Raw genomic sequence first — 15,794 nt, 5'->3', positions numbered from 1 at the left:
ACTAGGAATTGGAGAAGGTCTCTCAAATTCTCCTTAGCTAAAAATCTATCTTTAGAATGTAAAAATCAATATATAGAAATCGAGAATGTAGAAATTGCAACTGTCTTTGTCAACAGTCTCTACAAATAAGAGAAGTATAAGACAGTAGAAGTAGAAGAAAGAAGTAGAACAAAATAGAAGAATTAGAAGAAAGACAAACCTGACTTTCACGTTCTTGAATCTCAGCTAGGCTTAACCCCTCATCATTACTTTGAGATGGCTGTAATGATGCACTCCATGGAGCAACAGATTTTAGTGCCCGGGCTCTTACTGCTGCCTGCTGCTCTTGCAGCTTTTCAGCTGCCAGTCTTTGCAACTCCTTTTGCTCTTCTTCACGTCTGAAAAAGAGACAAACAACTGATGACAAAAGAGTACTTGCTTTTTATTTATAGTAGTAAAGTCTCTGCGATATTATTTGAAAATAATAAGCTTATAAACCAGGACAGTATTTCTATATTTCTAGGAAAAGGTACCCCCCCCCCCCTAGACATGAATTGAAAAATATCAGCAGAAAGGTCATTCGAAACAGTACAAATGTAAATATTTAAAGGGGACCAGGAAGGTAATCAAAAGAAAAACAAAATGGTGCAGAAGCTACCTTGCATCAGTTCAAATGTAAAAAACAATGTAAGCTAAAAAAACATGCTAATAATAAAAAAGAAAAGAAAAAATACAAAAAGAGGAAAAAGGAGCAAAGCAATCTAGAATCAAAACAAATAAAAATCGAAGAAATTTGAATAAATTCAGTTTGACGCTTCGACAACATCCATTTCAGGGTTTGTATCCACAACCTTGTAGCATACATTTTTATACAATTTTTCGCTATTGCGTCATAGACACACACAGGTTAAGCTAGACGTCCATATTTACACATGGATACCGTGGACTGACAAGATCCTTGGCATGAAAGTCGGCGAACACAAACAAGCGTCAATATAAGCTATAGCTTTTTATTCAACCCCTTTTTATCTCATCTTTTACACACGCTCAATTTTTGACTATACGCGCTCAGTTTTATTAGTTTTACGTATTTTTTAACAAAAAATAAACACATAATTATTTGCTTTCTTTTAAACCATTTAACGAAAAACTATTCTTCGTAAATAATTAGTCCGATCTTTGAAGGAGTGCTCGACTCATATGCTTAGTTTTAAGTATATACTTATACGAGCCTTTATTATACTTCTAAAGAGTTTGGCCTTTATTTTAATATTTTAGGATGAACAGAAGAGGTGACATGTCATATAATGCAGAGCTTTAATTAGATAAAAATAGACAGTAAAGTGGCCACCAGTTACTCACCAAAATCAAAAACTTAAATTAATAACCTTTGCACTTCTCATACATTTACTTTCTATTGCACAAATCCCCTAAAAAAACAAAACAATAAAACCCAAAAAACAGACAGTCAAAAGAAAGTAATGATACCAATTTATTCACCTCAGTGCCATAGCAAGACTCGAGAACTATTACGTCACACACACACACAGGTCAAGCTAGACATCCATATTTACAGATGGATACCGTGGACTGACACGGTCCTTGGCAGGAAAGTCGGCAAACAAAAACGAACGTCAATATAAGCTACAACTTTTTATTCAACCCCTTTTTACCTCATCTTTTACACACGCTCAATTTTACGCTCAGTTTAAACTACACGCTCAGTTTATTCAGTTTTATCATTTTTAACAAAAATAAATACATAATTATTTGCTTTCTTTTATAAGCCATTTTTCTCAGTTTTGCCATGTAGTACAAAAGTAGCATCTTAGGCACAGTTAACAATTCCACGGGGAACATTCAATTAATAGTATACTCAACACAGGGGGAAAGGGGAATTTCATCAAGAAGGGTTGAACACAGGGGAATTTCATCAAGATGGGTTGAAGTATTCTCTTACAGAATTTAGGTAAAAAAAAGAAACCCCTTTGAGACCTTTCCTGAAAAACCTCCTAATCCATTCTCACAGATTTTCTTAAAACATACTCATTTACTCTAAAATATAATAACTCACAAATTTTAACCTAAGACAAACTTTAACTTGACGTAGTACTTACTTTAACCTTTCTTCTTCAAGCTTCTGCTGGCGCATCTCCTCTTCCTTAATCTTACTTTCTTCAGTAAGTCTTTTTTCTTCTTCCAAACGACGTTTTTCTTCCTCCAATCGACGTTTTACTTCTTCGATTAATTTTTTCCTTTTCTCTTCTTCAGCCTTACGTCGCTTTTCCTCTTCTTGTTGCCTTTTTCGCTTTTCTTCTTGCTGTTGCTTCTTTTCTTCCTGAAGGCGCCGTTCCTATAAATAATGATTCACATTTTTTACCCAATGAGGCTAAGTTTAGAGTAGTATCCTATTATAACTACTCGAGATTTGTATTTTTAAGATATATATGATAAAAATTAAAGAGTAGACTGAAGACAAAATTAGACCAGAAACCAACGGGAATTTCCATGTTCAGGGACGTTTTATTTTTAGTAGAGAAACAGAACAACAGAAAATTATAAAAATAAACAAAATAAAAATCTTCTATTTTATTATAAGTAGATGCTTTTTTTTTATAAGAGCTTTGGTATAAAAAAGGTAAAAGAAAATGTTTGATCAAGCATAAATTGTGAAGGAAAAAGAGACTGGCCTATTTCATAGCATACACCCGCTTCAAAAACCTCCGGATTTTTCAACATGATTTTGGGAAAACAGCAAAACTATCCAAGATCTGAATATTTGATATTAGAAACCTACTCTTTGCTCATCATTCTACATGATTTGGGGAAAATAGCAAAATATCCAAAATCTGAATATTTGATCTTAAAAACCTACTCTTTGCTCATAATTCTACATGATTTTGGGAAAATAGCAAAAATATTCAAGATCTGAATATTTGATCTTAAAAACCTACTCTTTACAAACACCAGGGCCTAAAAGTATAACTCTATATCCCCAGGCTTACATAGATGTATTTTGTGAAGCAGAACTACCCATAGATGCTGGCTGCACCACAAAACAGAGCAGCTCATATCCGTTTAGTTCATTGCACAAACTTCGCTCAACAATTATAGCACAGACAAAGGACAAACATTGACTTTAATAAAAATTCGTGGATATATTTTTCGATCCGTCTTCCAATGGCTCACGTGAAATGTTTACAGCCATTGAACTGTCATAGCACATATACTTGCAACAAAAAAAAAGGATAAAACGTGACTAGTGCTGCAACTGGCAAAATTGGTAATTTTATTTATTTTAGTATTTTACCGGTATCTTTTATATTTTACGACGACTTGCAAATTTCAGAGGACAAAATCACGAAGGGGCTGTTAGAAAAAAAGATTGAACATGATTTTGTTTTTATGTATAGCCGTGTTCCCTGGTTTAAAAAGCGGTCTGTCTGACTTAGGTCTCTTGTTACCAGAACGATAAAGTGTATTAAAGTACAAATAATTATAATTTTCAAATGGTGAAATATTAACTGATATAAAATTACATTAGGTCTTTGAGCTGTTGGACAGAAAGGGCTAGAAGCAGGATTGACATATGACAAACGACAGACATATGACAGAAAGGGTTAAACATATGACTAGCCCTTTATGATATATATGACTTAGTCATATGACATATGATTAATGACATATGACAGAAAGGGCAAGAAGCAGGATTGACATATGACAAACGATAGACATATGACAAAAAGGGCTAGAAGGAGGATTGACAAATGACAAACAAGAACAATAATAATAATAAAATTAAATAGCCAAGAAAAATGAGGGCAATGTCAGCCAGCGGACAAAAAAGAGGCGAAAATGATAGAGGCAGATATTTCGTCAGGAGTTTCCACCCGGCCGTCTTCACTACTCAGAAAAAGAAGGAAAACTAATCTTTTGAATTAACTCTAACTAAGCAGAAGAATAACTGAATCAAACAAACTAAAAAACCAAGCCGGAATAAATGAAAGACTATTCACCAATTAGATTGGGCATGAATTCTATGCTAAGTGATTGACCTGGCTTGTCTACTGACATAATTTTCATTACAAGTGTGGACGGATCATCTTAATTTAAACGAAGAAAATTTTTCTTTAATAAGTTATTGTAAATTGGGTTTGTAGAAACATTTCCATTATCTTTATTTAAAGCAAGGTCTCTATTTATCTTTTTTCCTTTTTAATCTCAGTTGCCTCCTAAAAGAATGTGGGAAGTCATTTGCTTCGAATATTAAAGTTGCCTAATCAAAAAGAACTACACGATTTTGCTATTCAACATTGTGGAGGGCCAAAGCAGAATCAAAATCCTCATTTTTATTTTAAATTTCACATCTCAGAGAAATCTTGTATTAATGCCGTCTTTTCCCAGTGAGTCGGTTTACCCACCACTTCGGAAAATATCCTCGGAATACCCCCACGCCCACCCGCGGAAAATTACCCCCCCCCCACTTTACCCATGGAGAATTCCAGGATTTTCATTAGAAGGGAAATTGAAATTTTGAACCTCCTGTTTAAGTCAGGAGCAGTCGTATTGCCTGTGGAATGGGTGGTCGAATAAGCTTTGGAGGGGGATCAGTCAATTGGAAATCACAAATTTCAGTTCCCTTTTCTAAGATTTATCCTGTTTTTCATCGAATTGCTAACGAATGATTTGTTACTGACTACAGTTTTTAAAAGAAATTCTTATTCTAGTTTAACAGCCCTTGGGTTTCAGCAGTTGCTTTGAAAGAATCTTCAGATAAACACAGAAATAGCTCTAAGAGAGAGACAATGGGAGGGTAGAGGTAGAAACTGATATATAATCCTCAGGTCCGTATCCAGGACCTTTGTTTAGTGGGGTAGGGGGTGGCTTTGGTCCAGGCATGGTCACCTGAATCAAAAGTCTGATTGGGAGGAGCAAGATTTGTAAGCAAATCTTGTTGAAGACAGTCTTAATGAATGTAAAAGCGACTGAATGTTCCACTCTTACGATCCAGGGCTTGGTTAATCAAAGTCATCGAAGTGTTCAAAACCTCATTTTTAATTGTACTCAATACTTTTATAAATAAATAAAAAATAACACACACGTGATATGAAGAATGTGGCTGAATACGGCTATTTAGATAATTTCGAAGACCACACTGCCTTTCCATGACGGAAGTAAAACAGTTCAAAATAGGGATGAAACCTTTTAATTGACAGTGAACAGATATACAATTTTTTAATGTTTTTTAATTTTAATTAAATTTTTTTTGAACTGTTTTACTCACGGCTATTTAAATATGTAAAACTGTTAGGGTAACAATTCTTAGGTTTAAATGTACAAAAATGACTAATATGATTTTACTCCCAAACAATGGTATATTTGATTTCAATATGTTCAAGTTGATGAAGCTCTAGATGAAGGGGCATTACCTTTTTTAAGTCCAGGAAAATAGGAATCATTAAACATTTTTATTAAAAACCGTAAGTGATGCTTAAAAAGAAATGCTCAACTGTTCTTGTAGCTACAGGGCAACTCTATACCAACAATCTTATTCTGTATTTCTTAGGGAGTGACCTTATTTTACTAATTTTACCATATTTTACAAATATTGATTACCGAGTTTTTATTTTACGGTAATTTTACAACACTAAACCTGACTCAAAACGCAAAAAACACAGTTTTCACGTTAATGCAATTATTATATTTTTTCTTTTTGTGGATTTGTTTATTCCTCCTCCATATCATGCTTTGGCATTTAGAGGGGATATTTATGTTGCTTTTTGTTAATAATTGATATTAAATAATAAAGCAAATAACTCAACAGCAAATAAATAATAATAACAAATAAAACAGAGAAACAGCTAATCACGCTTCCTGGGTACCCCTCTCTTTATCAACCCCTTGAGGTTAAAGAAGGCCAAAGGTAAAAAGAACAGAAATAAAAGCTTAATATTGAAAATAAGAATAAAATCTACCCAGTTGAAACTTCTGGTTTTTGTTATGATTAAATAAAAAAAAACAAGTTTTTTTAACTGAAAGTAAGGAGCGACATTAAAACTTAAAACGAACAGAAATTACTTCGTATATGAAAGAGGCTGCTTTCTCATCAACGTCCCGCTCTTTACGCTAAAGTTTGACTCTTTCTCTCAATTCTTCTTTTTAAAACAGTAAAAAACTTTAGCGTAAAGAGCGGGGCGTTGATGAGGAAGCAGCCTCTTTCATATGCGAAGTAATTTCTGGTCGTTTTAAGTTTTAATGTCGCTCCTTACTTTCAGTTAAAAAAACTTGTTTTTATTATTTAATTTCTGAACGTTTTTGAATCAATGCATGTTTTGATTTTGGCTCCTCGCAGAGGGATAATTAAAACAAAATTTGCATTTTTTTTTTTGGCTAAATGGCTTTCTCATAATTTTGATCAAATGATTTTGAAAAAAAAGAGCGGGGGAGGAAGCCTAGTTGCCCTCCGACTTTTTGGTTAATTAAAAAGGCAACTAGAATTTTTAATTTTTTACGAATATTTTTATTAGTAAAAGATTTACGTAACTTATAAATTAGCTTACGTAAAGAACTTTTGTATTCTCATATTTTTATTACATATATGAGGGGGCTCGCCCCCTTGTCAGATCCTTGCTCTTTACACTAAAGCTTAAATTTTGTCACAATTCATTAAGAATGACCCCAGAATCACAAAAGCCGTAGAATAAATAGTTGAAATTACTAAAAATACTTTAGCGTAAAGAGCGAGGTATTAGGAGGAGGTGAGCCCCTCAAATGGGTAATAATTTCTGTTCGTTTTAAGTTTTAATGCTGCTCCTTACTTCCAGCTGAAAGAACTTTTTCATATTTATTTTTTCATTGTTTTTTTTTAAATAATGCTAGTAAATCCTGCGCTCCCTTCGTGAAGATTTTCTTCCCCCATGACAAATTATCGATGAAAAGTTCCCCCAGCATATCCCCCTCTTCTCAACCCCTCCCCCAACCAAAAAATACTCCTGAAAACGCCTGTATACTTCCCAATAACCATTGCTATATGTTAGCACTGGTCAAAGTTTGTAACTTGTTGCCCCTCCCACGGGGACTGTGGGGGAGTAAGTCGTCCCCAAAGACATAGTTATAAGGTTCTTTGACTACGCTGAATAAAATGGCTATCTCAGAATTTCTATCCGTTGACTTCGGGAAAATAATTAGCGTGGGAGGGGGCCTAGGTGCCCTCCTATTTTTTTGGTCACTTAAAAAGGGCACTAGAACTTTTCATTTCCGTTAGAATGAGCCCTCTTGCAAAATTCTAGGACAACTGGGTCGATACGATCACCCCTGGGAAAAAAAAACAAAACAAAAAAACAAGAAAACAAAAAAACAAATAAACACGCATCCGTGATCTGCCTTCTGGCAAAAAATACAAAATTCCACATTTTTGTAGATAGGAGCTTGAAACTTCTACAGCAGGGTTCTCTGATACGCTGAATCTGATGGTGTGATTTTCGTCAAGATTCTATGACTTCTAGGGGGCGTTTCTTCCTATTTTCTAAAATAACGCAAATTTTCTCAGGCTCGTAACTTTTGATGGGTAAGACTAAACTTGATAAAACTTATATATTCAATTTAGCATTAAAATGCGATACTTTTGATGTAGGTATTGGTATCAAAATTCCATTTTTTAGAGTTTTGGTTACTATTGAGCCGGGTCACTCCTTACTACAGTTCGTTACCACGAACTGTTTGATATCTTAGGTTCAGGTTATGATGCTTCAGGTTTATGTTCCCTCTGAAAGCTTTGGTGCTTTGTTTTTATATGTTTCTACTACAGGTTCAGGTTAAGATACTTCAGGTTTATGTTATGATAGTTCAGGTTCAGGTTGTGGTGCTTCAGGTTTATGTTATGATACTCCAAGTTCGGTTTATGATACTTCAGGTTTATGTTCCCTCTGAAAGCTTTGGTGCTTTGTTTTTCTATGTTCCTATGATTTTCACTTTGGATGACAATTTTGCTACAACTGTTAGCTAACATCCAGCTTCAACCACCTACCGAATTTCATTTTTTAAATTTACCTTGCATTTTTTTTTCTTTAGATTTAGAAACAGATAAAAAATCACATAGAAATTCTTAAAAAAGTAACCATTTCCCATTTTTTTTTTTTTTTGGAAAGTTTAGAACATTCTCCATGACAAGTTAAGAAGTAATATCATAATTCTGTCTCAGTGAATGGCTAAATCTGAAACTGATGAGTCTATTGACATAACTATCATTTACTTTGGCGAATAGAAGCATCTGTGGGCTTGTAGCAAAAAAAAAATGAAAAAAAAAATCATATTTCTGAGAAAAAAAAAACCTTTTCTAATATTACCGTTGGTAAAATTATATTTCATAAGCCAAGTTTGAGTCTAAGAATTTCTCAGTCCATAAGCTTCGAGAGTTTGGAAAACTGAAGAGAAAGAAGACACTTGTACACGGAATCGATAAGAATTAAGCTTATCATATCAATAATATATTAATTATAAGACAAGAACAAGAACTAATTAAACTGAGAAATAATCATTAGAATAATAATTATAAGAATTATCTATAATAATAATAATATAATAATAAATATAATAAATATATATAATAATATAATATGATAAATAATATGATATATAACATATAATATAATATAAAATAATATATAAAAATATACAATATAATAAATATATAATAATAGTAATTATAATAAATAATAATAAGAATAATAATAATAAGAAGAAAAACAAGAATTAATGAGGTCAACAATTGCTGCGTCAGCGGTAAAGCAGCAAAACCTCACAGAATAATCAAAACATCAAAAATATGCTATATTTGAATATATCAAATCTTCGATCTTAGTTTTATATCAAAGAATCATATCCAACTTGAACCTTCCAGGGAGCCTTATGACCTATTTTTTATTGATTATAAAATAGTTGACATTGCATTAACATGGATCTTTAGCAAAATTTATACATACATACCTATTAAGCCCTTTGGAGTGAAGTGTTTTTCTTCTATCCCCCCAAAAAAATTAATAGGCCTATTTGTATGCAGGCTTTAATAATTAATCTTATTTCTTTCGGAAGATAGCACTAGGCAACGTTGGTTGTTTTCCTTTCCCTTTTTTTTGACGATTTCGATTTTTCTCCTCTCATGAATTTCACATGCTCTTTCATATTAGCTTAAGACCTACATAAAACCAAAAAGGTCTTCAATGTTACTAGATTAAGTGGTTCGATAAGAAAATTAAATTACCTCCTCTGATTGTTTTCTTAACTCCTCTACTTTCCTAGCCCTCTCCTTCTCTAGCAACTTCTTTTCTTGCTCACTTTTTCGTCTAGCTTCTTCTTCTAATTTAAACCTCTCCAAGTCAAATTTCCTCCTTTCCTCTTCAAATTGCTTACGTTCTTCTTCAAGGCGTAATAGTTCTCCCTGAAGGCGTTCCTCCTCCTTCCGTTTTCTTTCCTCTTTTTCTCTTTCTTCTTGCAACCGCTTTTCATTTTCTTGCTTTCTTTGCTCTTCCTAGAAAAAAAAAAGGTGATAGAAAGTAGTTAATATAAAGGAAGAAGAAATATAGAACGAAAAAAAAAGGAAAAATCAGTCGACTTTTCTTATTGTTTTTTTCCATTCTCTTTATCTTTCTTAAATTTTTTTTAGGGGCTCTTCTCACAAAAGAGATGCATTTTTCTTCTCTACAGAGAGAAGCATTGAAGAAATCAAGAAAGGAGAAACACAGGCACAAAGAAAATATATTACAGATTTTTATTGCTAATATCTTGTCAAACACAATCTTCTTGTCTGCCGGCTGTCATTTTGGTCTTACAAAGTTAGCCACTATGGCAAGCCAGTCTCTCAGCGAGAATAGAAGAAGAAAAACTGATGTTGTGTTCACACTATAGCAATAAAATATTTCAATTCTGAACGGCGAGAAACTTATATTAATCAGTATAAGAATGATCTAAAAAAAATGAAGAAAAAATGGCTACCTAGACTTTTTTGAGCTTGGCAAAAAAAAAAAAAAAAATAGTTTTGACGTTTAGACAATCTAATAGGTCTTTGAACCAGGTTATCAGATTTCACTGCCGTCATTAAACTCAAGGGGTTTCTCACTGAAAATTACGATTAATGTATATTCATTCTTCGTAATTCGACAAGTAAATAGGAATATTTATTTGGAAAAGAACTATTATTCGAGGAGAAAATTAGGGAAATTGTTATTCGAGATTTTTTTTTGGAGGAGGTGGGTGAATCCCTCGCCTGCGTGTGTGCCTGTGGTCTGGTCATCATTATTTGCCAGGAGACGCGGTATAAAATTGTGGAAATTACAAATAAAAAGTACATATTTTCGGGTTTTTACTTCATGCAGACCTATTTAGAAAAATATAATTTAAATAATTGCTCGCAGCGAAGTGACGAATTTATTTCATGTTATCAAAAAGTTCGTGGTAACGAACTGTACTAAGGAGCGACCCGGCTCAATAGTAACCAAAACTCTAAAAAACGGATTTTTGATACCAATAGCTACATGAACAAAATCGCATTTTAATGCTGACTTTAAATACATGAGATACCTATCTAAAATTACGAGTCTAAGAAAAATTGCCTTATTTTAGAAAATAGAGGGAAACACCCGATAAAAGTAATAAAACCAAAATTACACCCATCCGAATCAGCCTATCAGGGAACCCTACCGTGGAAGTGTTAAGCTTCTATCAGCAAAAATATGGATTTTTTTTCCCAGGGGTGATTATATCGAACCAGTTGTCATAGAATGTTGCGAGCGGGCTCATTCCAACGGAAATGAAGTTATATACAAGTGAATTATATATAAACAATGAAGTATATAGTACCCTTTTTAAGTGATCTAAAAAATTGGAGAGCACCTAGGCCTCCTCCTACGCTAATTATTTTCCCACAGTCATCCGATTAAAATTGTGAGATAGCCATTTTATTCAGCATAGTCGAAAAACCTTATAACTGTGTCTTTGGGGACGACTTATTCCACCAGAATCCCCGTGGAAGGGGCTACAAGTTACAAACTTTGATCAGTGTTTATATAGTAATGGTTATTGGGAAATGTACAGACGTTTTCAGGAGGATTTTTGGTTGGGGGGGGGGGGTTGAGAACAGGGGGTTATGTTGGGGGAACTTTCCATGGAAGAATTTGTCATGGGGAAGAAAATTTCCATGAAGGGAGCGCAGGATTTTCTAGCCTTATTTCAAAATAGAACAATACAAAAATAAATATGAAACAGTTTTTTCAACTGAAAGTAAGGAGCAGCATTAAAATTTAACACTAACAGAATACAGAAGTTCGTTACGTAAGCTAACTCGTAAGTTACGTAGATCTTTTACTAGCAAAAACGTTCGTAAAATATTAAAAGTTCTAGTTGCCTTTTTAAGTAACCAAAACATTGGAGGGCAACTAAGCCTCCTCCCCTGCTCCTTTTTTCTCAAAGTAATTCTATCAAAATTATGAGAAAGCCATATAAATATGAAATTTCGTTTTAATTATTCATCTGTGGAGAGCCAAAATCAAAACATGCATTAGTTCAAAAACGTTCAGATATTAAATAAAAAAAAGACATGTTTTTAACTGAAAGCAAGGAGCAACATTAAAACTTAAAACGAATATAAATTACTTCGTATGTGAAAGGGGCTGCTCCCTCCTCAACGCCCCGCTCTTTACGCTAAAGTTTTACTCTTTCTCTCAATTCTACTTTTTAAAACAGTAAAAAACTTTAGCGTAAAGAGCGGGGCGTTGAGGAGGGAGCAGCCCCTTTCATATACGAAGTGATTTCTGATCGTTTAAGTTTTAATGTCGCTCCTTACTTTCAGTTTAAAAAAACTTGTTTTTTTTTTATTTAGCTTATCCATACGGGTTCATTAAAAAAATATTCTAAAGTTCGATTGTTGCTTGAGTATTTGTATATCTGAATTTGTATTCGGATAAGACTGTAATGACACATGATAACTACCCATACCTAGCACAGTTTGATTTATATAAACGGTTCTCGTATCTCCATACTTCTTGGCAACCTTCCGTCGACAATTTATGGTAACAGTGCCTCAAAATAAAATTTTTGTAGATTTGGCAGCATTTTGTTAGACCAGAATTCAAGTTCACGACCAATCTTTTCATAATATAATTCCTCTTCTCCTAAAAATATTACAAAGTATACAAAATCAATGTTACAACATTCCAATTGCATTTGAATTTGGTAATAGTAGTCATGTGTTCTTTTCAGCTTTATTTCACTATTAACTTTCTTTTCTAGACATGTATTTTTTTTAAGCGCTATCCACTCTTCCAATGTAAGCCCTTTTGCTGTCAAAGGGCACTTCACCTCCAAAAGAGCCTTCTCAACCTAAGGAAAAATTGCTATCCCGTCCGGACTGCCCCATAGAAACCCATACTCCTTGTGAATGAAAAGCCCAGCAGAGTTCACAATGCAACCCATTTTCTTTGCAAAAGCTGCAACAGCTACAGGCTCATACATATGACCAAGCTCCATTGCCTTTGTTTGGTGGTTTCTGGGATACAGCAGCTGCCGAACTAATGAACCCACAGTCTTCAACCGCCTTTTACAAACAGCACCAGCTACGGAAGCTGTATTTCTGTTTTTTCTGTATTCTATCCAGCTATTATCGATAGAATTTCTCTGAAGCCTAGTGGCTTTTTCGATACTGAGGATTTCTGTTGCAGTACATTGGAGACGAGTCAAAAAATCTTTTTTTGCAATTTCGAGCGCACTGCAATCAAGATCCGGAGCAGTTGCGTTCGAGCTGTAGTTTTTGTCTGCTCCGGTTGGCTCCCTGATTTCTTTTGAAGGGAGTTTTGTGGAAGTATTAGTGAAAAGGCGCATTCTAGCAGACAGTTTTTTACGTCGAGCAGTAGTCATGGCCCGCTGTTGTGCAAGATTTTTCAACTGCCTACTTGGTTTAGATCCTACAGTTCTTCGAAATTTTCAAGGCGAGCTGAGTGACCTTTCGTAAATCGGATTCCTGCTGCTTTAACACGGGTGGTATATCGCGCACTTTGGCTAACCATAATGTTTTTGCCACCTATAAGCCTTGCAACTATGCTCATAAAATATTCTGCCAGGTTGCTCGTGTGGTTTCCTATCAGTAGACGAGCCCTTCTGGTCAGCGTATCAAAGGCTGAATACACATGGCTGAGAAAGATGTTGCTAAGGGTGTCTTCAGGATTGACCAGTAGAACTTTCCCGGAGAACAAGCAGCGTGTAGGACAAAACTTATGGTCGCTACGGAAAAAATGTAGAGGAATTGCCTTCAGCGCACTGATGAGATCCTTCACGCTTTTCTTCTCTGTGGTGGCACATACAATTGCATTTCTGGCAAAATCACACATTTTCTTTATTATTGCGGCACTAAGAAATCTTCTGCATTCGGTATTTTCATGCTGCTTCTTATATAGTCTGTTTTTCAAGCATTTGCAAGCATGATTAGCACACTCAATTTTTTCTACATTTCTGCCATATGGTACCCTTGCTATAATTTCAGAATGGGTACTCGAATCGCCGTCGGCAACAAATCGAGTATATCTTAGATTGTGCATGGATGTTGCTATTCGGAATGCGTCAACTAATATATCTGACTCCATACTTGTACTGGGCCCCTGCCAGTTCATAAAACATGTATGTTCAGGAACAGATCTATTTACTTGATGCCTGTATTTCACGCAAGTACAGCAGTATTTGTTCCTAATTCCTAGATTTAAGAGTTTCTTCGAATAGAAACCTATCACCACTCCACAGCCTGAGAGTGCACGATACCTATTCCCATAACTTCGTGTACACCAGCTTCCATAAGCTATAACACATGTCTCTACAGCTCCATCTGGGTGAATTTTCTCACCTGCTTCCAGTGCCATCCTTCGCTCGGTTTTCCCATTTTCGATAAGATTGTCATAGAGAACTTTTCCCAATTCTACGCAAATTTCTTTCTCAAATTTCGTAAAGACTTTTTGAGACGGGGTATTTATTCCAATGGTAGAGAAAAGTTCTTGAACCTGGGCGTGAGTCATCCCACCATTTATTGCACCAACCACTACCTCTTTGTTGACACTTACTGTTCCTGTTTCTGTTTTTTGTTTCTTTCTGATAGTATTCATACTATCAAAATCAGTCCTTTTCCGTTTTTTGACTACGGTTTTCGTTGAGTCTTTTTTTTAAGCCTTCTAGGAGCAAGGGGTTTTTCTGTGTGAATTTTGGCTTCCTCATGACATGATTCGCATTTGAAGATGAGTCTTGAGCGCAATCCAGCTCTATGTTCTTTAGAAAACATCATATTTGAAACCAAATTGATGTCTTGGCACCTGTAAATAAAATGCTAATTGGTTGTGAGGAAGTAAAATAGTAAAGTAGCGATTTTATTGTTTTGGTAGAAAGGAAAGTGCTATAGCTTCAAAAAGGATAGTTAGTATGTAGAGTAGTGAGCGATGTAGGGTAATTAAAATATGAAATAAAATATAAAATATAGCTAGAAATGCGTGAGAAGTGGAAATTATACGATCTAACCGAAAGTTTGTTGTATTTCATTGTCAGATTAAACCACCCAATTTTATTTATGTATGTATCCAAGCCAAAAACTGTCCTGGAACTACCAATCAGGAAAGCCAAGTATTTCAAAACTTTACAAAATCCTTTGGGGCATGACAGGAAATGCCCTCTAAACAGACCCGTGTCGATTTACCAAATTTCAACGGAAATTACTAACCAAATTCCAAGAAAAATTAAGTCTCACTTGACTCCCTAAAATCAAATTCAAAGTAAAAATCCGTGCCCCAAATTCAGTTGCATCTCAACTATCATTTAAATTTTTATTCGAGTAATTCACAAAGTTCTCATTAGTACGATTAAAAATACCAATATGCTTTTATGAGTTAGGAGGATCAAATTAGCTAGTTTATTTCTCAAATCCTTTAAAGCCTTTGCAGACATTCTTTCAGAACCTTTATCCGTACTTTTTAATGATTAGATAAAAAAACAAGTATTTTAAATGAAAGTAAGGAGCAATATTAAAACTTAGAACGAACAGAAATTATCCCGTATATGAAAGAGGCTGTTTCCTCCTCAACGCCCCACTCTTTACCCTAAAGTTTGACTCTTTCTCTCAACTCTACTGTTTAATACTGTAAAAACTTTAGCGTAAAGAGCGGGGCGTTTAGGAGGGAACAGCCCCTTTCATATACTGGGTAATTTCTGTTTGTTTTAAATTTTAATGTTACTCCTTCCTTTCTTTTAAAAAAATTCGTTTTTTATTGAATTTCTGAACGTTTTTTAGTTAATCCATGTTTTGATTTCGGCTCTGCGCAGATGAATAATTAAAACGAAATTTGAATTTTTATTTTTATGGCTAAACGGCTTTCTCATAATTTTAATCGAACAATTTTGAGAAAAATGAGCGGGGAAGGAGGCCCAGCTGCTCTCCAGTTTTTTGCTACTTAAAAAGGCAACTAGAGCTTGTAGTTTTTTACGATGGTTTTCATTAGTAAAAATATACGTAACTTACGAATTAGCTTACCTAACGAACTTCTATATTCGCAGGTATCTATTACGTATATAAGGGGGGCTCGCCCACTTGTCAATACCTCGCTCAATACACTAAAGCTTAAATTTTTTCCTAAATCTTTAAGAATGACCCCTGAATCACAAAGGCCGAAGAATAAATAATTGAAATTACTAAAAAATACTTTAGCGTAAAGAGTGAGAGATTAGGAGGAAATGAACCCCTTACATGTGTAATATTTTTTGTTCGTTTTAAGTTTTACCGCTGGTCCTTACTTTCA

At 34.5% G+C, this 15,794-nt stretch overlaps 1 protein-coding gene across 1 annotated transcript in view; it reads right to left on the bottom strand.

Annotated features, from left to right (window-relative positions):
• Positions 1 to 15,794, bottom strand: part of LOC136030579 (uncharacterized) — a 33,971-nt gene that overhangs the window by 6,085 nt on the left and 12,092 nt on the right. The window contains exons 3-5 of the mRNA XM_065709649.1: positions 9,239 to 9,505; positions 2,097 to 2,332; positions 200 to 377 (exon numbers count right to left, since the gene is read on the bottom strand). Of these exons, the coding sequence (XP_065565721.1) occupies positions 200 to 377; positions 2,097 to 2,332; positions 9,239 to 9,505 (681 nt within the window). The remainder of the gene's footprint in view (positions 1 to 199; positions 378 to 2,096; positions 2,333 to 9,238; positions 9,506 to 15,794) is intronic.

The sequence above is a fragment of the Artemia franciscana genome, chromosome 8 (assembly GCF_032884065.1).
Source record: "Artemia franciscana chromosome 8, ASM3288406v1, whole genome shotgun sequence".
Classification (NCBI taxonomy): domain Eukaryota; kingdom Metazoa; phylum Arthropoda; class Branchiopoda; order Anostraca; family Artemiidae; genus Artemia; species Artemia franciscana.
Note: the sequence above shows the minus strand (reverse complement) of the source record. Positions and strands in the feature narration are given on the sequence as shown.